The 26,098-nt window shown below is 40.7% G+C and overlaps 1 protein-coding gene across 1 annotated transcript in view; it reads left to right on the top strand.

Annotated features, from left to right (window-relative positions):
- wdpcp (WD repeat containing planar cell polarity effector) overlaps positions 1 to 26,098 on the top strand; it is a 136,623-nt gene that overhangs the window by 61,948 nt on the left and 48,577 nt on the right. Inside the window, exons 12-16 of the mRNA XM_052011943.1 lie at positions 69 to 678; positions 2,502 to 2,690; positions 9,304 to 9,427; positions 11,445 to 11,508; positions 23,812 to 23,914. Of these exons, the coding sequence (XP_051867903.1) occupies positions 69 to 678; positions 2,502 to 2,690; positions 9,304 to 9,427; positions 11,445 to 11,508; positions 23,812 to 23,914 (1,090 nt within the window). The remainder of the gene's footprint in view (positions 1 to 68; positions 679 to 2,501; positions 2,691 to 9,303; positions 9,428 to 11,444; positions 11,509 to 23,811; positions 23,915 to 26,098) is intronic.

Below are 26,098 nucleotides of genomic sequence, written 5' to 3' on the forward strand. Positions count from 1 at the left end.
CAACTATTCAGCTGTGATATTAATTATTTGCTTTATTTAATTTGTACTCTGTCTCATTTTCATTTCAGATTTTAAGCTTTACACGCACAGAAGGAGATCCACTGGATGCTGGTTTTAGTACTAATCAACCAAATCAGGTCCATACAGTAGAATGCTCCGTCAATCCGGACAAAGAACCAATGGCAGACAACTGCATTTATGAATGTGCTCGGAATAAATTACAGCGTGTGGCAGTCATTAGCATCCCACTGAAGTCCAAAGCCACTTGCTGCAGCAGAAATATCAAAGAAGACAAGCTTGTCCTAGGCTGCGAGGATTCTTCACTGATTTTATATGATGCGTATCGAAGGGTGACTTTACTGGCGCATGCTGATTTTGTGCCTTCTATGATAGAATGGCATCCTGATGGTGCTGTAATTATAGTGGGCAGCTGTCAAGGTGAAGTTCAGTGTTATGACATGGCATTGTCACCAGTGAAGATGCAGTTGTTAGCGGAGGATGTAAAACCTGTAAACAAACTTCAGCTCAGCCAGTTCTTTGCTGTAACAAGCAGAATGGTCCAAGTTCAGTGGACAGTTCCTCAAGTTATTCCTCCAAACATTGACAACCTGAATGTGCATGATCTCCTATTTCTAAGATTTGACAAAGGGCCTGTTGGAGTACTTTGTTTGAAATTAGGTGAGCACTTGCAACTTAATAATGCATTTGTCCTTTGTAATATTTCCTGAAAGAAAGCAATGTTATAAATAGCTTAACTTATTTAGTTTAGTAATTTGATTAAAAATCATAATTGTGATTCATACTTTATCTTCCAATCTATTGGCATTTCTAAATTTACAATATGAAATATTGCCAGTAATATTTAGTATTTGTAATATACAAAAAGAAGTTGGTAGAGATTTGAAATAATATTAGGATCTATATGAAAAAAATGTTAAGTAGTCCAGTAAGAAATATGTAAAATTAATAATATCATAATTAGGAATTTAATTTGTCAGTTGCTCAGTATGTGTGTCAAGGTTACTGTTCATTTTCAATTCATGCTATGTGGAAAATGTATGGATAAAGGGATTTTGGAGCAGGTTAGATAATGTGATGCTCATGGTGGATAAACATCAGTGAAACTTTTTAGGCCAATGAACATCCTATTGTGGTGGAGCCATGAGATTTGGGATGTAAACAAGTCAATGTCAAAATGAATCACTCTGCAAATTTGATAGTTAAATGGACAGTATGTGGTGATTTGACAACCTAATGGTGAATTGCAAATCATAATGTAAATATGGTTTCTGCAATTTGAGTGCCAAAGGGCAAAATCAGTCAAGGGTAGAAAGGAGCAAATATATCTAAAGTCGTTACTCAATTGGGTGTCCCTCTTAGGTACAATGTTAAAAATATTTTTAATAGTGCCACAATTAATTAAATACATAATAATACACAGGAACAAAAAATTATGCAAACAGGATATCACTGTACAATTGAATCCCAAGAAACTTGGACTAGATTTTTTGCAATGCCTATATGGTTCGTACTTCTGAACAAAAAGTGAGCTCGGGACCAATTTACTCCATCCAATTAATGAAATGTACAAGTGCTGTATTGCCATCTTTCATTATGTTTAAACTCATTTTGAAAAAATTAATTTTTTTTTAATCAGGTTGCTCTTACTCTGCTTTGCCAAAGGCTGTAGTTTACAGCTGAATGGTGTTCAAAAGCATACTTAATTACAGTTGCATGTTTCTAGATGCTGCACATTAGAAAACTGATAAATCACCTGGTTACCTGTGAGGCATACTGCTTCCTCTAAATGTCTGCACAGTTTTCTCTGCCCTCCCTTGTGTTTTGGCTCATGCCTGTTTCCAAGAAATGCGCAGATTTTACTTCATTTTGCAAGCACGATTCATTTTACTTTTATTGCCAGCAGGCTTCAAGAGAGGATTTACAGTTTAGCTGCTAATTGCCTGCTTGTAATTTTAATTGGACTGCTTCCCTGGGCACTGTTCTTAAATCAATTAGGCAATGAGTTGTCTGTCACTTCATTCTCCTGTGTCAGTCATTTGGAAGCTCACCACCCACCAAAGGTCAAACACTCAGATAGAAAGGATTGACAGCTACAATCAACATCTCACTTTTTTTAGATTCCCAGTACACAATTGTTTTAAATGTTCTGAAGGTGTAACTACTGAACTTTTTTTTGCAGGCTTTTGCATTGTTATGTCACAAGACATACGATTGAGAATCATGCACCAGTGAATGTTGTTCTTCTGTATAGTTACAAGGTTATCCAGCGTGCTGATTAGTCACCCCTTGTTACTAAGATCAAATGAATTCTCAGCATCAGTCGACTTCTAAATAACTTACCCTGTTTTGTTAGTGACCTCATTGTTAAGGGACTCTATGACTAACATTTGCCAGGACCTATGGTATTTAACTCAATAGTTTTCTTCAACATAACATTAAGTCTTGTAAATGCTCAATAGTGAATTGTCTTCCTGTGACAGGTGCCATATTGAAAGGACAGCTGTGTCCCACTGAACTCATCTGCCAATATATTCGTTATGAGCAAATTGAGGAAGCTATTAATGTCTTGCTTGGCATGAATTGGAACACTGTGGGCCTACAGTGCTACACTTGTCTCATTGCTATTGTGGATCATCTCCTTAAACAGAAGCTTACACCAGAGAGAGAATGTAAGAATACATGAAACAATAATTTAATAACTGGAGGATGCTGTGATATTCTGTTGTTTGGTTTCTCTTTGCATAAAATAAGATTTGTCTCTGTTTTGGTAGAGGTGACCTAGTCCTTGTAGTGCTGTGTGGAGACTTTCATTCTACAAATCTATGTGACTTGACCTGAGCAATGGCAAATATTCCTAGCACTTTTCACAGAGTCGTACAACAGGGAGGAATGAGACCATGGAGGGATTTGAATACAAAGATAAAAGTTTTAAAACTGAAGCATTTCCCGATCAAGAGCTGACTTGAGTCCTGTTGTTGCACAACTACAACAGAGCTATTCACAATTGTGACTTAAAATGGGCTATGGCAGTGCAATTAGCAGTTTATCACTGGGAGTGACCTGCAGATAGTCCCTGATGGAAGGGTGGAAAGTGACTGGGGGGGGGGGGGTGTGTGGTGGAAGCGAGTGCAAGAGGAAGAGAATTAGCAGTGAGAAGGGGTGCAAGCTGGAGGGGTTGAATAGATGGCAGATAAACAGGAACCTGCAACAAAATGCACTGAAGACAAATCAGCTTTTGCCTCCTCGGATAAGCATATTTTACAAAACTTTCCTTTTGAATACGACTTGGTCTACTGGGTACTACCTTGGAAGATTTGATATCTGAACCACCAGAACCTCCAAAAAAAAACAGGCTTTGATTTAACCTGATGTGAGGTGTAAAATTTCAAACAATACAGCAGGTCATGATGTATTCACCAAAGTGGTTCCTCAGATGGCAGGTATCTCATATGAGGAGAGATTGAATAGAGTAGACTTCAGTTCTTTACAGTGTAGAGGAATGAATGGTGACGTTATTAAAGCATACAAAATTTTAAACTGGGCTCAACAGCGCAAATGCTGGGGATGGAAGGGGGAGAGGGTGGCAGGTTTCCCCTGGATAAGTAAGTATATTTTATATCAGGGTCATTATCTTAAAATAATGGGTTTAGAGTGAAATCAGGAAAAATGTTATTACTAGGAGAGCAGTGAATGTTTGGAACTCTCTGCCTCCAAATGCTTTGGAGGCTTGTTCATTGATTGCAGAGATTGTTGGATTGGAGAAAACAAGGCATAGGACAGAAAAATGCTATTGGGATAGAAAATCAGCCAAGTTCTCATTGAATGGCAGAGGAGGTCTGAGAGGTTGAATGGCTGACTCCTGTTACTATCTCTTACATATTAATAAGACAAGAAAATAGGAGCAGGCAACTAGGCCCCTCAAGCCTGTCCCACTGTTCATTATGATTATGGCTGATCTATGCTGGCCTCAATTCTCCTGTGCCAGTTGCCCAGAACCCTGAATACAGAATCACAATGTCCTTATCACAACATGCCTTTCCACTGATTTTCATATCATTGGTAAACTTGAAAACATTACATTTCATTCCCTCCTCCAGGTCATTAATGTAAATGGTAAACAATAGAAGGCCAAGAACTGATCCCTGGGGTACTCTACTAGTTATATCCCAAAAACCTGAAGAGGACCCATTTATTCCAACTCTTTGTTTTCCTTGTGTCAGCCAGTTTACAACCCATGCTAACACATTTCCTCCAATACCTTGGGCTCTTAATTTATGCATCAGTCTCTTATGCGGCACATTGTCAAGTGCCTTTTGGAAATCTAAATACAATACATCTACAGGTCCCTCTCTATCAACTGTCTCTGTCACATCCTTAAAGACTTTGAGGAAATCTGCCAAACATGCTTTGCTGTTCATAAAACCATGTTAACTAGGTTTGGTACTATTCAGCTTTCCTAAATGATGATTATTTCCTGTTGGATATTGAGTCCAGCATTTTGCTATTGCAGGTTGAAACTCTTGAGTCTGGGATTCTGTCATCCAGCAACTCCATGTTAAATCTGTAGTACAGATTTGTAATAATTAACTAATTCTAACCAAGATCTCAAGTTAACTAAGGTCTGTACTAATCTGTAGCTAATTAATCTACCAGTGCAACTTTTGTTATCTCTGGTGTTAGCGTTCTTAGCCAACAGCGTTTCTGACTTGGGAATACTGGGTTATTGACAGTTCTCAGAGCTCTTATGTGACTTGGGGAATTCTATACTTAAAAAGAACAGTTCTCCTACTCAGAGGAAGATGATCGGGGACAATTTGTGTGGCCTGAATTTCCTTTGGTCCTGCATCAGTCAGGTTCCAAGGTGCCGAACTAAAGAGTTTCAGCCTGCAATAGCTATTAAACTAACTGGCCTGTAGTTCCCTGTCTTCAGTCTTCCTCCTTTTTGAACAAAGGAGTAAATTTGACTGTTTTCCAAATTCCCCTGGTACCCTCCTAGAATTTAGCAAGTTTTGAAAATTTTCAACCAATGGGTCCACTGTCTCTATAGCCCATTAAAACCTTTTTGTACAGGCTATTGGGTCCCAGTGATTTATCCACCTTCAACCCTATAAGTTTCTTTAATACTTTATCCCTTGTGATTTAGATTTTTACAAGTTCCTCCCTGTTTTTTGAAATTAGCTCACCTGTTATCTGGGGGATATTTGCAGTCTCCTTCACAGTGAAGACTGACACAAAAAATAGATGTAACATACATGCCATTTCTTTGTTTCCTGCTATTAATTCACCAGCCTCATTTTTTAGAGGTCCAACCTTAGCTTCCTATTTATATATTCATAGAAGCTCTTGTTTTGATATTACACACAAATTTTACCTCAAAATCAATTTTCTCCCTTATGAGTTTTTTAGTCTTTTGCTGATGGGTCCTAAACATTTTTCAGTCATCTGGCCTACCACCAGCCCTTGACACTTAATATCCCTTACTTTTCAACTTAAAAAGGAGGTCATGGATATTGTTAACCACAGATTGTGCCTCTTTCTCATGGAGTCCTCTAAATGGGAAAATTCCTGCTGAGCGTTTTGCACCAACTGTTTGAATATCTTCCACTGTTCATCTATTGACCTGATCCTTAGTTTATTTTCCAAGTCTACCTTGGACAACTCCACCATCATACCATTATGATTGTCCTTATTTAAGTTGAAGACAGTAGCTTTGGTCCTGCAGTGCTCACCCTCAAACTGCATCTGGAATTCTATTATGTTTTGGTTACTACCTCCAAGGGGATCTTTAACCACAAGATCTCTTATTAATCCTTCTTCATTACTTAGACTAAATTAGCCTGTTCCTGTAGCATACTGTTCTAAGAAGTAATCCCTGATGCACTGCACAAATTCTTATTCTGCAATACCCTTGTCACTTTGGTATGTTCAATCAATATATAGATTAAAATTTCCCACGATAATTGTAATTCCCTTCAAGCATGCCCCAGATATTTCCCCATTCATGGTCCACCCTATCAGGAGGTCACATTTTGGGGACCAAAAGACTACTTCCATCCATGTCATCTTTCCCCTGCTATTTGTGATTTCAACCCAAACTAATTCTACATTACTGTCCACTCCCTCCATATCATGACTCAACACTGCTCTGATACCTTCCTTGGTTAACAACTTGCCTCCTTTCCCTTTTGGCCTGTACTTTTGGAACATTGTATAACCTGGAACACTGAGCACCCAGTCCTGTCATCCTGTAACCATGACTCCATAATAGCAAGGTAGTATTAGATCATATGTTTTATCTATACTGTCAACTCAGCTGTCTTATTGCAAATGCTACACGCATTCAAGTAAAAACTGTTAAGTTTTAATTTCTTTTAATAGTTGCACTAACTCTGGATTTGATCTGTGCTGCATACTTTTGTTTACATTTTCTGACCCAGCCTGTGACACTTTGCAAATTTCCCCCTTACTATCCCATGCCACCACTCTCTCATTTTCTTAGGATTCATTAAACGTCCTGTATTTGGAGCCCTCCTCCCTCCTATTTAGTTTAAACCCCTTTTCACATCCCTATTTATATGATTTGCCAAGATATTGGTCCCATCCCAACAAACCAGCGCTCTCCTTCCTCAGTACTGGTGCCAGTGTCCCGTGAATCGGAACCCATTTCTACCACACCACACTTTGAGCTACACATTTACCTTTCTAATTTACCCTTTGTCAATTTGAACATGGCACAGGTAATAATTTAGAGATTAACACCCTTGTGATTCTGCTTTTCAGTTTTGCCCCAGCTCCTCATAATCCTTTAGCAGAGCCTCCTTCCTTGCCTTGCTTATGTCCTTAGTGCCTCTATGGGCCGCAATAACTAGATCCTCCCCCTCCCACTCCAAGTTCTTCTTCAGCCCAGAAGAGACGTCTTTAATCCTAGCAGGCAACACAGTCTTCAGGACTCTATCAGTGTCTGTTTCCCCAACTATGCTGTTCCTCTATGACTATTGCGTTTTCCTTTTCTCCCCCCATTTGAATGGTAATTGGTTTATTATTGTCAAATGTGCTGAGATACCGTGAAAAGCTTTTGTTTGTATGCCATCCAGACAGATCATTCCATACGTAAGCACATCGAGGTAGGACAAAAGGAAAACAAAACACAGAATATAGTGTTACAGTTACAGAGAAAGTGCAGTGCAGGTAGACAAATAAAGTGCAATGGGCACGATGAAGTAGACTGAGAAATCGAGAGTTCATCTTTATCGCATAAAAGGTTCAAGAGTCTCATAACCGCAGGATGGAAGCTGACCTTGAGCTTGGTGGTACATGTTCTCTGGCTTTTATATCTTCTGCCTGAGGGAAAGGGGAGAAGAGAAAATGACCAGTGTGGGAGGGGTCCTTGATGATGTTGGCTACTTTCCCAAGGCAGCTGGATGTGGCTCCCTACGCCATGGTGCTATGGACAGTTTGCACATTCTCCCTGCAGTTCCCACCCTCTTCACACACAGAACAAGATTCTTATACTTATTGTTCAAAATTAAGGATAAGGCTCTTCTGGAACTATCCTCTGGATCCCTCTACCTGCCTGCTCTGCAGTAACACCATCTTGTCCCTGACCATTTGCCAAGTTAGAGACAGTTAATCTAAGGTGTGTGACTGCCTCCTGGAATACCATGTACCTTGTGTTCAATAAGTTACAAGATGTTTGTGCTGGGAAATGAAACATTGACTGAGGTCAACAGCTCCCGTCAGCCAAGTCCTACAATGGAGGCTCCTGATTTTGCTTTCAGTTATTCGTGTTTATCTGATCATAGGTTAACAACTGAGACCAGACCTCAACCGAGTCCACTACCTTACCTGTCCCCACACCAACCTCAACTCCCGATAGAGCCTTTGTGAAGTATGACACATTTTCCACCATGAAAATATGTAATTCACCAAGGTTTTGAGTGTCAGTGAAGCTTGCATTGGGCTGGTGGGGGGTGCTGGTCAAAGAATCCTTGGGACACTGCCGCTACAACTATCCAGCACATCCACTGATGTTCTGAATGTCTTGGTGCTTGTATCTCATTTATACCATGGCAAAATGGAGAGTAAAGTTTACTGCATCCTGCACCAAAACTTTGGAGTTGTTGGCACAGCACTCATCCAAGCAAGTAGCAAGGATTCCATCGAGATCCTGATTTGTGCCTTACGGATGGTGGAAAGACCTTTGAGTATCAGGAGATGGGTCACTCAACACAGGATGCCTAGCCTCTGACCAGCTGTTGTACCCACAATATTCATGTGGCTTGTGCAGCTGAGTTTCTGGTCATTGATGACCCTCAAGGATATTGATGGACTCAGCGATGACAATTCCATTGAACATCGAGGCTAGGTGGTGAGATTCTGTCTTGTTGGAGATGGTCATTGTTCGGCATTATCATGGTGTGAATGTTACTTGCCTTTTATCAATCTATGCCTGGATTTGTTTAGGTCTTGCTGCATGCAGGGATGAGCAACTTCACTTGCTAAGGAGCTGAGAAAGGATTTGAATATTGTGCAAGCATTTGAGATTGTTCCCACTTCTGACCTTATGATGGAAGGAAGGTTTTTGATGAAGCAGCTGAAAATGAATGGTCCCAGGACACTGCCCTGAGGAACTCTTGCAGTGATGTCCTTGGGCTGGATTGACCTCTGACATTCGTAACCATAGAACATAGAACAGTACAGCACAGGAACAGACCCTTTGGCCCACGATGCTATGCCGATCTAATTAAACTAGTAATTAAATTCCTAACTAAACTACTCCCTTCTGCCTACAAAATGAACATATTCCTCCATTCTCTGCACATTCATGTGCCTATCCAAGAGCCTCTTAAATACATCTATTATATTTGCCTCCACTACCACCTCTCACAGCACATTCCAGGCACCCACCACTCCCGCACATCTCCTTTTGAACTTAACCCCTTTCACCTTAATGCATGCCCTCAAGTATTAGACATTTCAACCCTGGGAAAAAGATACCAACTGTTTTCCTTTATGTGAGGCATAACTCCAGCCATTGGAGTCCTATCTCAAACAATGTTATAGCTGAGTAAGCTTTTAATTTCTATTTTGTGTGGTGCGAAAGATACATGGAATATTCCTACATGCTTTTCTTAAAAGAGAAAAAACTTGAATTTGTCAATACACTTTAATAATCTTTAATTGACCTTTTATCTTGTGTATATGGGTTTATAATTTTAAGCCCAAAATTAATGCAATGATTTCACTGTTTTTTCTTTTTAAAATGAAGTGTTAATTTTGCAGCACATCTTGAAGCAACTCTTGGAACATTTTATGCCCCTACAAGACCCTTGTCTGACACAACTGTGTTAGAATACAGGGATCCAATCAGCCGATATGCAAGGCGCTTCTTTCACCACTTGCTCAGGTGAGTGATGATGTCACATCCTTACTAATTGTGTTCTATTTTTATTTTCATAAACATTGTACAGTTGAAGCAAAATTGATTGCATCTTTCATTGCTTGTGTAGAAATAGGCTGTTTTACCTAAATAATGTACACTGGTCTTTGTACTCCACAAGACCTGACATCACCTAACCCCTTCAGCATAATCTTCTATTTCTTGCTCCCTCATGCATTTTTTTTAGGCTATTTGCCTCAGCTACTCCTCATCATACCTGAGAACTTTATTGTTTAGTTGACCCTGAGGCCTTTCAGGTCACAGGCTCCAACTAGATAGCAGTATGGCCTCAGACTTGCCCTTTAGCAGTTAACAAAGTGAGTTTTAGTTTGCTAAAATAGTTTTTAATCTCAGAAATGCAGCAAGCACACAGTGTTTTACTAATTGTTCCAATTCCAGAACATGATTTTTTAAGGTTTATGCTTAAGAATTTAGTAAATCTAAAATTAATACCAAGAAATTCAATCACATAATTTGTTCAGTTTTTCAGGGTTATCCGATTGAATTATTTTTCCCCAGATCATTTTATATCACTTCAGAAGTGTAACTTGGCAGTTTCAGGTGTGAGTCAGCCTTTCATACCCAGTGTAATTTATAGCTTGGGCATAAAGCAATGTTGTGAAATCACGTGCGATTGAAGCTTACTCGAAAGTGCTGATTAACCAACATCTCAGCTGCTCAGAGTGTCCCACTGTCAATGCTAAAAGATATTGCCTATTGCTTAACAACAAGAATGACTAAATAAAAAACTCGCTGTGCAATTTGTCAAAAATAAATGCTTCTGCACTTGCTCTGTGTTTACAAGTGACAATTTTCATAGCACATAATTATCAGGCAATCTTTCCAAGAGAATCCAGTCAGTTTCTCTTGATATTCAATTGCAATGCCATCAGAGAATTCCCCCACCATCAACATACTGAAGAGTCATTGTTGACCAGAAATTTAACTGTACCAGATACATGAATTCTGGCTCATCAAGTGCTGGGTTTTCTGTGGTAACTCCATAAAGCCCTTTTTACTTGACTGGATAAATGTAACCCCAACAACATTGAAGAAGCTTAACAACATTGAAGAAGCTTGACAACATCCAGCACAAAGCAACTTACAATTGATACCCCATCCACCTCTTCAAATAGTTAATCCTGCCATCACTGGCACATTATGACTACATTGTGTGCCACTTACAAGTTGTTTGGCAACTGCTATGCTTAGTGAAAGCAGGCAGCTCTACTAGCACATATGAGTACCATCTTGGGCTCTAAACAAGTGAAATAGTCTGGAACCTGAAAGAAGAAAAAAGTAAGTCCTTGTAAATTTCTATCCTTGTGAAAGGGGCATTTCAAAGAATCTTCCAGGGGTTTGTGACTGGCAGAAGTGATTGAAGTGCCTGCTTTGACTTGTTGGACATTGTTATTGATATGACTTGCACCAGGGTATATTTCCAAGGAGTTTTGATCCTTTAGTGTCTAGATATTGTATTTAAATTATGTCCTCTTTGATTTACCCGAAATCTATGTTTGGTTTTGTCTCTGGGGGTAATTTTGAATTTTATCTCAAATCAAATCCTCAAATAATTTCTGTTGATGTGTCCCACTTCAGAGAGAGATGATAATTCTGCACTGCATCCCAAAAATATTCCCCTTTCTAATTACAAATATTTGAGCAAAAAGCATTACTTTGTTTTTTCTGTTCTAACTGTACCCACCAAATTTGAGAACCTCAGGTGAAGAAGTGCTGCTGTCTCAACTACCCATTGTAAACACCTTTCCCATGTTTGTTTCCACAGAAGTCGAAACTAGGGCATGTGTTTAGTGGGTCACTCACTTTATATTAATGCCAAAAACTAATATTATTGCTTGTGTACGATGCCAATGGACATATACTTCCTTTTCATTAAATGTGATCTGTAGTCAATTGTATCATGGTGGATGTTGATAATATTTTTCACAGGAATCCTTTCCAATAGTTTGCTGTACTTTGACAGGTACCAGAGGTTTGAGAAGGCGTTTCTATTGGCAGTAGATATTGGTTCACGAGACCTGTTCATGGTGAGTAATTTCCTTACTTTTCTATGTCAGTTCTAGATCTATACTTTTATCTATGTTCATACATTCGAGAGCAGAACGGTATCAACCACTAACTTCAAACAAGCAATAGGCAGATATACTGATGGCACACACAGTCTTTATGAAATTGGCCAAAATGACGCAGAAGAACTTTTTTTTTTGACATTTTCTCAACCCAGCCTTAGGCCTATTTTGCATTTACAGATAACAATTTGGACATTGGGACTTTTACCTTGTTTTTTGGGTTATGTATACAGTTGACACCTTTATGTCTAAGGTACTTAATATTTCTTATCCATCCTCTAAAGAGGTATAACTGCATTACCTAAAATACATGTCTGGAGCATGCTTAGGAAAATTTCAATTTTCAATTTCAATTTCCATAAAATTTTCAATATGTCACTCTTGCAGATTATAAAAGCTTCTCCATTATTTTTCAAAGAGAGCTAAAGTGCATATTCAAAGGGTTTGACATTTAACCTTTAGTTGGTCCTCCCATTTAATTAACTACAGAAGTAAAATTTAACCCATGTAGAAAGTCTTCTGCGTAGCCCAGCATGTGGTCCTTGTTTCCAGAGATCTAGAACCGTAATGCCACAGTGTGTTTGGATGGACAAAGCTAATGGTACTTTCTTAGGTCTCATGGCATGCTTCTTCCAAGCCAAAGCTTTGATTGTAAATAAAAGCATGAGAAGAAAAGAGCATGTTTGGCAGGGGAGTGAAACTGTGCAAACATCCACTGTTGCGTAACAAATAAATTCTAAAGCATTATAGTAATTTTAGAAAAAAAGTTACTGTTAATTCTACAAAGTCATTGAGTTTCACTGTGCACCTTAAAGATCTGACCAGGTTAGAGAATATTATGAAATCCCTGTTGATTATTCATTTAACAAAACATAACGCACTCAAACATTTTGTGCTGACTTCACACTTTCTATTTATGTTGAAATATCAATGTCATAAGTTGGAAAACTTATTACTTGTTTGATTTTTTTATTCAGTTTATTGCCCCTTTTCTCTCTGGAAACTCTCTTGCATCATCTGCCTATAATCTAAAAAGTCCAGGTAAAGACCCGCTACTTGGCATTGCTCTGTCAGTTTAAAATTGTCACCAGTGGGCATGAAAGGTTCAGTCAATGTGGTTTCATAGAACATTACAGCATAGTACAGGTCCTTCGGCCCACAATGTTGTGCCGACATTTTATCCTGCTGTAAGATCTGTCTAACCTTTCCCTCCCACATAGCCCTCCATTTTTCTATCATTCATGTGCCTATCTAAGAGTGTCTTAAATGTCCTCATGTATCTGCCTCCACCACCTCTGCCGGCAGTGCATTCCACACACCCATCACACTCTGTGTAAAAAAAAAACAAACAAACCTACCTCTGACATCCCCCCCGTACCTTCCTCCAATCACCTTAAAATGATGCCCCCTTATGTTAGCCATTTTCGCCCTGGAAAAAAGTCTCTGACTCTCCACTCAATCTATGCCTCATCATCTTGTACACCTCTATCGAGTCACCTCTCATCCTCCTCTGCTCCAAAGAGGAAAGCCCTAGCTCGCTCAACCTATCCTCATAAGACATGCTCTCCAATCCAGGCAGCATCTTGGTAAATCTCCTCTGCACCCTCTCTAAAGCTTCCACATCCTTCCTATAATGAGGTGACCAGAACTGAAACCAATACTGCAAGCATGGACTAACCAGAGTTTTATAGAGCTGCAACATTACCTTACAGCTCTTGAACTCAATACCCCGACTAATGAAGCCCAACACACCATACGCCTTCTTAACAATCCTATCAACCTGCCCGGCAACCTTGAGGGATCTATGGACGTGGACCCCAAGATCTCTCTGTTCCTCCATACTACTAGGAGTCCTGCCATTAACCTTGTAATCTGCCTTCAAATTCCATCTTCCAAAGTGAATCACTTCACACTTATCTGGGTTGAACTCCATCTGCCACTTCTCAGCCCAACTCTGCATCCCATCAATGTCCTGTTGTAACCTACAGCAACCTTCTACACTATCTGTAACACCACCAACCTTCGTGTCATCTGCAAACTTACTAACCCACCCTTCCACATCCTCATCCAAGTCATTTATAAAAATCACAAAGAGTGGGGGGTCCCAGAACAGATCCCCGCAGAACATGACTGGTCACCAACCTCCAGGCAGAATACGGTCCATCTACAACCACCCGCTATGGGCAAGCCAATTCTGAATCCACACAGCCATGTTTCCCTGGATCCCATGCCTCCTCATTTTCTGAATGAGCCTTCCATGATGAACCTTATAAAATACCTTACTAAAATCTACTGCTGTACCTTCATCAATGTGCTTTGTCACATCCTCAAAGAATTCAATCAGGCTCGTGAGGCATGACTTGCCCCTCACAAAGCCATGCTGACTGTCCCTAGTCAGCTATGCTTTTCCAAATGCCCATAAATCCTGTCTCTGAGAATCTTCTCCCAGTGATTTGCCCACCACTGAAGTTATTCCCAGGGTTTATCCCTAATCCCTTTCTTAAACAAAGGAACAGCATTTGCCACCCTCCAATCATCTGGCACTAATCCTGTGACCAGTGAGGACACAAAGATCATTACCAAAGGCACAGCAATCTCTTCCCTTGCTTCCCATAATAACCATCCAGCCCCAGTGACTTATCTATCCTAATGTTTTTCAAAAGTTCCAGCACATCCTATTTCTTCATGTCGACATGCCCTAGCGTACGCCATCCTCACAAACGTCAAGGTCTCTCTCACTGGTGAATACTGAAGCAAAGTATTCATTAAGAACCTCCCCTACCTCTTCTGACTCCAGGCACGTTTCCTCTTTTATCCCTGATGGGTCCTACCCTCACTCTAATCATCCTCCTATTTTTTACATACGTGTAGAACGCTTTGGGGTTTTCCTTAATCCTACTCACCAAGGCCTTCTCATGCCCCCTTCTAGCTCTCCTGTCCATTCTTAAGCTTCCTCCTGGCTACCTTGTAACTCTCCAGAGCCCTGTCTAATCCTTGCTTTCTAAACCTTAGATAAGCTTCTTTCTTTCTCTTGACAAGATATTCTACATCTCTTGTCAACCATGGTTCCTTCACTCTACCATCCTTACCCTGCCTCAATGGGACAAACCTATCCAGAACCCCACATAAGTACTCCCTAAACAACCTCCACATTTCCATTGTGCACTTCCTCAAGAACATCTGCTCCCAGTTTACGCTCCCAAGTTCCTGCCTAATAGCATCTTAATTCCCCCTCTCCCAGTTAAATACTTTCCCATATCGTCTACACCTATCCCTGTCCAAGGCTATGGTAAAGATCTCCAAAATGCTCTCCCACCAAGAGATCTGAAACCTAATCAGGCTCATTGCCTAGTACCAGGTCCAGTATGGTCTTTCCTATAGTCAGCCTGTCCACATACTGTGTCAGGAATCCTTCCTGGACACACTGAACAAACTCTGCCCCATCTATCCCCTTTGCACTGAGGAGGTGCCAATCAATATTAGGAAAATTGAAAAACATGATGATGCTGGAGAAACTCAGCAGGCCGGGCAGTATCCGTGGAGAAAAGCAGCCGGTCAACGTTTCAGGCCACACATTCATCTGCCAAATCAACATATTCTTGTTGTCATTGGTGCCTGACACATGCAGCAATCCAGAGCACACTACCCTTGAGGTCCTGCTTTTCAGCTTCCTACCTAACTCCCTATATTCCCTCTTCAGGACCTCATCTCTTTTCCTACCTATGTCATTCCTATATATGTACCACGATCTCTAGCTGTTCATCCTCCCCCTTCAGAATGCTCTGGACCCAATCCGAGACGTCCCTGACCCTGGCACCAGGGAGGCAACATACCATCCGGGAGTCTCTTTCACATCCACAAAATCTCCTGTCTGCCCCCCTTACTATTGAATCCCCTATCACTACCACTTTCCTCTTCTCTTCCCCACCCCCCCCCCACCTTCATTTCATGTTCTGTGTTCTGCTGTGAGCACATTATGCTGCATTGAAAATACATTGTATTTCAGTAGTTTATCATGTACCAAGACATCAAGAATTAAGTTAGGTAGGCGATTGAGTGAAAGAAAGAAGAATGAAGTGATAATGAGACTAGGGAAGATGCGCCAGATTAGGATATGGGTGAAGAATAACTATGGACGTACTTGGCATGTCACTGTTGTTTTATGTAAATCTGCAAGGTTGCATTTTCATAGTTTGTGCCACTTGATCTCAGAGTCAGGGAAGAGTTGCTGGATTTTCTTCATAAAACACAACTTCACTTTTGAAAAGATAGTTTGTTTAAGATTATAGGAGTATTATTACACTATCATAATTCAAAAGAAAACATTTTCTTTTCTTATATAATTGATTAAAGAAGAAACACGTCACAAGGGGATCTGTGAGCAAGTTAGGTAGATTGCATTTACATAGTGGAAGCTGACCTCCAGTTAAACCACCAGTATGGGACTGCCAGTAGCTGTCAATATCACCTTGACCACATTCTTTTGTATTTGAGAATCCTCCCAAGGTTTCACTGGATTGTCATTCAGTAGTGCTCTGGTCATAATGTGGGTAACTGGTGTGTTGTTAAAACCAGATCAAGTTCATGAATACCCAATAGTGACGTGAGAAAGTTGTTCGTTGTTGTCAGGTAACAGAGTCCAGAGACTGTTGTTGATACCTTTGTGCTAAAAGCTACAAGCTATTTGAACCACAAAGGCACCCATTTCCTGTAATTGCAGTTTATTTGTAACAGAGAATAATGCAAGCCTGGGTGTGGTTCGCCATGAATAATGATAATTTTTTTAACTTGAGGCAATCAGTGAGGCCTATGTTACTTAAGTCCGCCTGGTCTGCTGAAAGATATGTGGGTTTGATTTGACAGCAATGTGCAGCCAAGTTTGTGGCTCACTCAGTGGGGTACGACTATTATGATGCAATCACAAATATTATAATAAAGCAACGACTACCACTATAGAACATACTAAATGTGGGAAAAATATCCAAAGCTGCTTCCCAGAAACAAAATCAAAAAACATAACTCCTTTTAGTGTCGTATCTGTTAGGTAAGATAATGATAGTTTGCTCACTGTGTTTAAAGGAATAAATTTAAAGAGGAACGGGAGGAGAAAAGGAAAGAGCATGAAGCCTCAATGGCTAAAATGAAAAGGGCATTGAATATGACACAAAAAGAAGAGACTGTACAGAGACCCATGAGAAATGAAGGTTAAATATAAGGGGAAATGGGTTTCTATTCTAAGACGACATAAAATGCACTTAAAAATGGACAGACACAGAATTGAGTCATAGGGTCATAGAGTTGTATCACACAGAAATGGGCCCTTCAGCCCACCATGTCCATGCTGACCTTTTTACCCACTTACACTAATTCCAGTTGTCCACATTAGGACTGTATCCTTGTATGCCATGCCCATTTAAGTGTCTGTTCAAATGGCTCTTAAAAATAGTAATTGTATTTGATTCCACCACCACCTCTGACAGCGCTTTCCAGATATCAACCACTCTCTATGTAAAATAAAACTTGACCCTTAGATCCCCTTTAAAACTCCTACCTCTCACCTTAAGCCTATGCCCTCTTGTTTTTGATACCCCAATTGAGGAAAAGATTTTGACTATCTATTCATGCCTCTCATAATCTTTTATACTTCTATTAGGTCACCCCCTCTGCCTCATTTGCCCCAGGGAAAATGTGCCCAGCATATTCAATCTCTCCCCATAACTAAATCCTCCAATCCAGGCAACATCCTGCATCCAATACTCCCAAGTGCAGCCTAACCAGTGTTTTGTAAAGTTGAAAAATAATGTTACATCTCTTGTATTTCTGTGTCCCAACAATGAAGGCAAGCAAGCCATAAGCCACCTTCACCATATTATTGACCTGTGTTGCCACATTCAGGGAACAATGGACATGGACCCCTTGGCCTGTCTGTTCATAAACATTCTGTACTGCCCTACCACTCACTATATATGTCCTACCCCTACTTGACTTACCAAAATGCATCAGCTTGCACTTGTAGGTATTAAATTCTATCTGCCAACACCCTGCCTAACTGTCCAAACAATTTGGATAACAGTGATTAGGAGAGGACAGAAAAGATGTAATGTAACAGAAAGCAAGATCAAAATTTTTAAAATCTGAATATTGGCCAGTAAATAGGGTGAAGCTAGTGCACGTGTTAAGTGCAACATACACAAAATGCTGAAGGAACTCAGCAAGGCAGGCAGCATCTTTGGAGGGAAATAAACAGTTGGCGTTTTGGGTCGAGACCCTTCATCAGTCAGAACTGGAAAGGAAGAGGGCAGAAGCCAGAATAAAAAAGGTAGGGAGAGGAGCACAAGCTGGCAGGTGATAGGTGAGTCCAGATGAGAGGGGGAAGGTAAGTGGGTGGGGGAGAGTGGATGAAAGGGAGTGATGCAAGAAGCTGGGAGGTGATAGGTGGAAGAGGCAAAGGGCTGAAGAAGAAAGACTACCAAGGCAGAATATGAAGTATTGCTCCTCCAACCTGCGTCTGGCCTTAATGTGGCAGTAGAGGAGGCCGTGGATAGACATGTCAGTATGGGAATGGGAAGTGGAATTAAAGTGGCTGGCCACTGGGAGATCCTGGCTGTTGCAGTGGATGGAGCAAAGGTACTCGACGAAGCGATCACTCAGTCTGTGTCAGGTCTCACCAATATAGAGGAGGCCGCACTGGATGCAATAAATAACACCCTCAGATTCACAGGTGAAGCACTGCCTCATCTGGAAGGACTGTCTGGGACCCTGAATGGTGGTGAGGGAGGAGGTGTAGGGACAGGTGTAACACTTTGCATGGTTGCAGGGAAGATGCACCTAGTGGCAGGATCCCGCTGGAGGTGGCAGAAGTTGCGGAGAATGATGTATTGGATGCGGAAGCTTGTGGGGTGGCAGGTGAGGACAAGTGGAACCTTATCCCTCTTATGTCAGTGGGGGGGAATGGGGTGAGGGCAGACACACGGGAAATGGAAGAAATAAGGGTGAGGGCTATATTGATGGTGGTGGAAGGGAAACCTTCTATCACCATCTGCTATGTCCTGGAATGGAAAGCCTCATCATGGGAACAGATGCGGCGAAGGAACTGAGAGAAGGGGGATAGCATCCTTCCCTCCTGCTACCCACCTCCTTCCCTTTATTCCATGGTCTACTGTCCTCTCCTACCGGATTTCTCCTCCTCCAGCCCTTTGCCTCTTCCACCTATCACCTCTCAGCTTCTTGCATCACTCCCTTTCATCCCCCTCCCCCACCCACCAACCTTCCCCTCTCACCTGGACTCACCTGTCACCTGCCAGCCCGTGCTCCTCCCCCTCCCCCTACCTTTTTATTCTGGCTTCTGCCCTCTTCCTTTCCAGTCCTGGTGAAGGGTCTCAACCCGAAACATAGACTGTTTATTTCCCTCCGTAGATGTTGTCTGACCTGCGGATTTCCTCCATCATTTTGTATGTGTTGCCCCAGATTCCAGCATCTGCAGAATCTCTTGTGGCATGTGTTAGTGGATGTTTTGGTGAGGGAGTGAATACCAAGAGATGTGCAACAGGCATTAAGCATCAGACAGAGGTTATCCAGTGAAAATATAAATGTGAGAAGGCAATGAGTCAGAAAAAAATAATCAAGGGATCGCATTGAAAGCAAGATGTGGCCTTGCTTATTTGCAGTGTGCACCAGAAGAGCACGGAGAGCCAGGAGAGTAGGAAGGTAGAACTGGTCTGAGAAAAGCTGTAGGTAGAAAAGGAGCACACAAAATCAGAAACTTTAGGTGCTTGAGTAGCTCATCTCAACAAATATTGATGATGAATTTTGAAAGATGCAGAGTCACTGATCATGGAAACCAATAAAAAACAGCAAAGTTCATTCAGCAGCCAAACAACAGAATTTGGAACAAGGGGATGTATCATACAACACAGAACAACACAGCACAGGAACAGGTCCTTTGGCCCACAATGTCTGTGCTGACCATGATGCCAGTTTAAACTTCACATGTTCTATATACCTCCATTCCCTGCCTGTTCATGTGTCTGTCTAAATGCCTCTTAAAAGTTGCAATGTTATCTGTTTCCACCACTTCCCCTGGCAGCGTGTACCAGGCACCCACCTCTCAACTCTCCTTTAAACTCTCCTCCTCTCACCTTAAAGCTCTATCCTCTAGTGTTTAAAAGTCAAAGCCATTTATTGTCATGTGCACAGATGCAATGAAAACTTACTTACAGCAACATCAGAGGCATATAGCATCAGAAACGAAATGCAAATTCTTGCATCGCAAGAAGGACATAAATTATAAAAGAAAGAACACAATTAGAACAAAAAAAAACATCCATTGGACTGCAAAGTATTCTTATTGATTAGTGTTGTGCAGATTGGTTCAAGAACCGAACGGCTGAAGGGAAGTAGCTATTCTTGAACCTGATGGTGTGGGACTTCAGGCTTCTGTACCTCATGCCCGATGGTAGCTGCAAGAAGGTGGCATTGCCCGGATGGTGGGGATCTTTGATGATAGATGTTGCCGCCTTGAGACATTGTCTCCTGTAGATACTTCTGGTGGTGGGGAGGGATGTGCCAATAATGTATTGGGCTGAGTCCACTACTCTCTACAGCTTCTTGCATTCCTGCGCATTCGAATTGCTGTACCAGACCATGATGCAGCCAGTCAGGATACTTTCAACAGTACATCTGTGGAAATTTGTTAGAGTGTTAGGTGACTTGCTGAACCTCCTTAACCTTAAAAAAAAATAAAGACGCACCTTCCTTGTGATTGCATCCATGTGCTGGGCCCAGGACAGGCCATCTGATATTTTAACGCCCAGGAATTTAAAGCTGTTGAACCTCTCCATTGCCGATCCACCAATGTATGTTTGCTGTCCTTCCCCTTCCTGAAGTCAACAATCAGTTCTTTCATTTTACTGACGTTAAGCGAGAAGTTATTACCACACCACTCGACCAGGAGTCCTAACTCGCTCCTGTATGCTGACTCATCACCACCCGTGATCCGTCCAACAATAGTGGTGTCGTCAGCAGATTTACATATGGCATTGGAGCCGTGCTTAGCCACACAGTGATGTGTTTATAGGGAGTAGAGCAGGGGCTAAACACACAGCCTTGAGGTGCATCTGTGTGGTAGATCAGCAAGGATATTTTTACCAGTCCTCGCTGATTGAGGTCTGCTGATGAGGAAGTCGAGTATCCAGTTGCAGAGGGGAAGTACGGAGGCTCAGGTCTTGAAGGTTAATGATGTTTGGATGGGATGATTGTGTTGAACACCGAAGTGTAATCAATGAATAGCAGCCTGACAATATCCATCATCCATCCTGGAAAAATAAAAGTATATAGTTTTATATACTTTTATTAGGTCACCCCTCAGTCTCCAACACTCCAGAGAAAACAATCCAAATTTGTCCAACCTCTCCTTATGGCTAATACGCTCTCATCCAGGCAACATGCTGGTGAACAACTTCTGCACCCCTTCCACATCTTTCCCAAAATGCGGCAACCAGAACTACATGCAGTATTCCAGATGTGGCCTAACCAAAGTTTCATACAGCTACAACATAACTTTCCAACTTTTATATCTAATGCCCCTACTGATGAAGGCAAGTATGCCATACACCTTATTTACCACCTGCAGAGAGTGGTAAACGCAACCCAGGCTCCTCACTTCTTCCTTCCAGTCCATCTTCACGGTGCATTACTTCAGGAAGGCTAGTAGTATCAAGGATGTCTGCACCCTGATCATTCCTTTTTCTTTCTTCTATCTTTGGGGAGAAGGTACAGGAGCTTGAAAGCCCAGATGTCCAGACAAGAACAGTATCTTCCCCACTGCTGTCTGACTCCTGAACCAGTCACCTCTTTCATACTGCCTTCCTGATGGTGCTGCCACGTTCTCGTATTCTTAATTCTACCTCTCTTGGTTAGTCCACTGTTGCCACTTTAGCATTTTTTTGCACTACAATCTTTGCACCTTTCTGCTGTTTTGTGCTCATCATTATACTTACTGTTGTATTTATTATTACCATATATTGTTTACTCAGTGAGCTTCATGCAAACAAGGAATTTTATTGCACCCTGGTGTATATAACAGTAAACTAATGTAATCTAATTTACTTGTTGCCACTTTCCGGGAACTATGGACTTGAGTACCAAGATCCCTATATACATCAGTGCTTCTGAGGATCTTGCTATTTACTGTATATTTCCTCTTGCATTTGACCTTCCAAAGTGCAACACCTCACACTTGTCCAGATTAAACTCTATCTGCCATTTCTCTGCCCATATTTCCAGCTGGTCTATATCCTGCTGAATCCTTCGACATCCTTCTTCACTATCCATAACTCAGCCAATTTTTGTGTTGTTTTCAAACTAACTAATCAGCCCACCTACATTTTTGTCTGAATCATTTCTTTATATCACAAGTAACAGTGGTCCCAGTATTGATCTTTGAGAAACACCATTTGGTCACAAACCTCCATTCAGAATAACACCCTTCCACCACTGCACTTCTATGGCCAAGCCAATTTTTAATACAATTGACCAAGCCTCCATGGATCCCATGTGCCTTAATATTTTGAATCAGCCTACCATGAGGGATCTTGTCAAAAATTTACGAAAGTCCATGTATGCAACATCAGCTTCCCTACTCTTGTCAATCATCTTTGATACCTCGTGAAAAAACTCAATCGTTTGTAAGACATGACCTCTCCTGCACAAAGCTATGCTGACTATCCCTAATGAATCAATGCTTTTCCAGATGTGAGTAGATCCTATCTCTTAGAATCTTCTCCAATAATTTTCCTGCCACTGATGTAAAGCTCAATGCCCTATAATTTCCTGATTTGCCCCTTTTGCCCTTCATAAACAGGGGAAAACCACTAGCTGTTTTCCAGGCTTCTGGGACCTCGCCTGTGGCTAGAGGATATAAAAGTCTCTGTCAAGGCACCAGCAATCTTCTCTCTTGCTTTTCTCACTAACCTGGAATAGGTCCCATTAGGCATTTTATGTGTCCTTGTATCACAAGATACAAATAGAAGAGTATTTTAGGAATGCATCCTTATGTGAACATAACAGAAGGGAGAGCTACATATGCAAACTATTGCTGCAGAGCACCCATAGTTGCAGTGATACTTCAAGGGCAGAAGACATATTGAGCCAGAACTTGCAGTCAGCATCAAGCCACCCACACTTGTTGCTGACTGTAAAAGATCTCCTGTGGTCAACTTGTTGGATGAAGTTAGCTGCAAGCTTTGCATTGATGCCTCGTGCTGCATTGTGGTCTTTGATGACGTAATGCAATCATATTGCCAGGCTGAGGTTTGGGATGGAGGATGGGCAATGCCAGTGGCTAAACCAAGTCCTGCCCAGGAACATTCAGAAAAGTTTTTGACAGCTGGTTAAATCGTGCTCACCGGCTTAGTCAGCTTTCAAAGCTATCAAAACTGTTGAACATGTTTCTATGTTTCTGATATTCAGAAACATTGAAAAGCAGTCATATTATTAGCATCATTCAAACTATTAAAAAGCTTTTAAAAAATGCCTAAATAAATTTTAAAATTTGAATAAACTATAACAACTAAAAAATGGTGTATATTAACTAAAAATTACCTTAGTTCCTTATCATGTTTCTCTCCATAAATAGTTGGGTATTGCTGCAACTTTGCACCATACCATTAGAGCCCAGCAGTGTAGCATAAACAAGAAATCACTGGTGAACAACAATGAGGAAGTTAAAAACTTTTGTTTCACATAAATGCAAGGAATCTGAACTTGCAGCCACCTATGTGGGGGAAATGCTAGATGTTTCACAGTTGGACATTGTTAACTTAGTCTAAAAGTCTCAAATTTTAGTTCATACTCTAGATATTACTGTCTGTGTTTATCTGGTTTGTCATTTCCTCCCTGTCCAGACTGAACAGTGGCCTACAGTAGCAAAGTGACCTATTGGAAAAGCTTAAGCTGAGTGCCAGATTTACCCAAAGGGTTCTTATATTTAAAAAAAAGGCCTCTGGCATTTTTCAAAACTTTCAAGGTTGATGCACGACAAATTCTGTTGTCTTTGGATCAAATTTGTGCCATATTAATTTTTTTTTGGTCCACTAAATTATATTGACGATTGGAGAATAAATGCATTTAATGAGCATTCTTTCCTAAATTTGTACTAGTTTAGAAAAGTGAAATTTTAAAATTTGTCCTATTTATTTAAGAAGTTTATTGTTTTAATTTTTATGTATCTGAGATTAACTGATTTTTTTTCATATTTGAAAGGACATTTATTATGTAGCTTTGGATAAGGGTGAAATGGCCTTGGCTGAAGTGGCTAAGAAGAAAGCTAATGAGATTGATGCAGAATCTATGACAACTGAAGTTGGTGAGAACTTTTTAAATTCTGTCTGAAAGGAAAAAAATCTGATTTTTTGAAAAAAATCAGTCTTATTTAAAATATCTCATTTCCAGTAATTTTGATTTGGATTGACAGCAATTTGATTTGAAGATTCTTTCAAGAGATTAATCAGAATTAACATTGTATTGTGTAGTCATTGCAAAATATATGCATGTTATGCTTTGAAAGAGGCTACAAAAGCATTTGTAGAACTTCATTTTAATGGGGCAAATTGTGTTCTGTGATGTGCTACAGACCTTCACGATGATACTATCAATATTCGATATTACACAATAGATATCAGCAAATTAACAATGGAAAACTTCAGACCTCAGCTGGAGTATTGCATACAGTTCTATTCACCAAACTGTAGGATGTGATAATGCAGGAGAGGGTGCAGAGCAGACTCACCGGGATGTTGTTTGAGATGGAGTTTTGAAGAGAGACTGGAGACGCTAGGTCTGTTTTTCCCGGCACGGAGGAAATTAAGAGAGGACATAATTGAGGTATATAAAATAATGACGGGTATCGATAGGATAGACTACTAGAAGCTTTTTCTCTTATCAGAAGTGAATAAAAGTAGACAACATAGATTTAGCATAAGGGGTAAGAGATTTAGTGGGGATCTGAGGGGGACCTTTCCAACCCAGAGAGCAGTGAGTACCTGGAATGAACTGCTTGAGAGAATAGTGGAAGCAAAGTCACTGACAGCATTTAATATTTGTCTAGATGCACACTTGAATTGCCAAGGCATTGAAGGCAACAGGCCAAGTGCTGGAAGATGGAATTCATACAGATGGGTACCCACTGGTCAGCAATGGGTGCATTGGGCCAAATGGCCTGTTTCCCTGCTGTATGACCCTGACTTCTGTTACTTCCAAGCTGCTAAATGTCTTCAAAAGTCTAATGATACAATGTATTATAATGTTGTTCAAATAGCAAGCATCTTTTGCTACCCTGCAGAACCAGAGAAGCAGTCTTGTAATGGAGCCTCCCTCTTTACACTCATCTCTGCTTTAGGCTGCCTTCTACTTGTACTGACTATCCTTCTGTAGGATCATATTCTTGCACCCCTCAACGAGTTTTGTTAGAAGATGCATGTTGAAAGACAGCTTTCAAATCATATATAAAACCTGAATTTCATTTTCCATTAATTTCTATAAGCAAGTCTTAAAATCAATCAATTATAATACAAGTAGTCAGACCCACAGCCACCAGATTTACACCACCATCTTAACAGGAAGGGAATTTATTGTAAACTAGCAAACCAACCCTATCTTTCTAGTTTACGGAAAGAGCCTTGATTCAGCATCAATTGCAGCATTGTTTCCAATTCTGGGTACCGTGGTTTAGGAAGTACATGAGTCTTTGAGGAGGGAACCGAAGAGTTAATTAGCAACACACTCTCCAAAGAGTTTCCAAAGAGTTATTATGATGGTTCCTGAGGTTTACAGTTATGGATGATGAAGTTTACAGTTATGTGGATAGATTAGAAATTCTGGGTTTGTTTCCCTTTGAGCAAAGACTGGAAGGAGGATTGGTAATGTTTAAATTAATAATTAGTTTAGATTGAATATATAAAAATTATTTCCACTGACTAAAGGACTATCAGCTAAGTTGGCATGGACCAGCTGGGCCGAAAGGCCTGTTTCCGTGCTGTATGAATCTATGACTAATAACCAGAGAATTCAGATTTATGACAATTGGCAAAAGAACCTAAAATGACATGAGAAGGAACATTTTTACAAACAAAAACTCACATGGTTGAGGGTAATATATCAATTTAGAAAGATTATTGGCTAACATACAGAAGACAAGTAAAGTTTAGCCAGTCATTTTCAAGATGGCAAATTGTAACTTGTGGGGTTCCACCTGCTCAGTGCTCAGCCCTCAGCTATTTACAGTCAATATTGATTACTTGGGAAGGGACCGAGTGTAATGTAACCAGATTTGTTCCTGATGCAATAGTAGACAGGAAAATAAGTTCTGAAGAGGGCATTCAGCCTGCAAAGTCATAAAGTTTAGTTGTGAATGATCATGAATATGGCTGAACAGGTCCTAAGTCGGAAAGTCCCAAATGCCAGAAGATGCCTGGAGCCCCGCACCAGTCAGCAAATCATCCCGCTGATCTCCCAAACGGTCATTCGTATATACAGGCTATATATAAATCGG

The sequence above is a fragment of the Pristis pectinata genome, chromosome 3 (assembly GCF_009764475.1).
Source record: "Pristis pectinata isolate sPriPec2 chromosome 3, sPriPec2.1.pri, whole genome shotgun sequence".
Lineage (NCBI taxonomy): Eukaryota > Metazoa > Chordata > Chondrichthyes > Rhinopristiformes > Pristidae > Pristis > Pristis pectinata.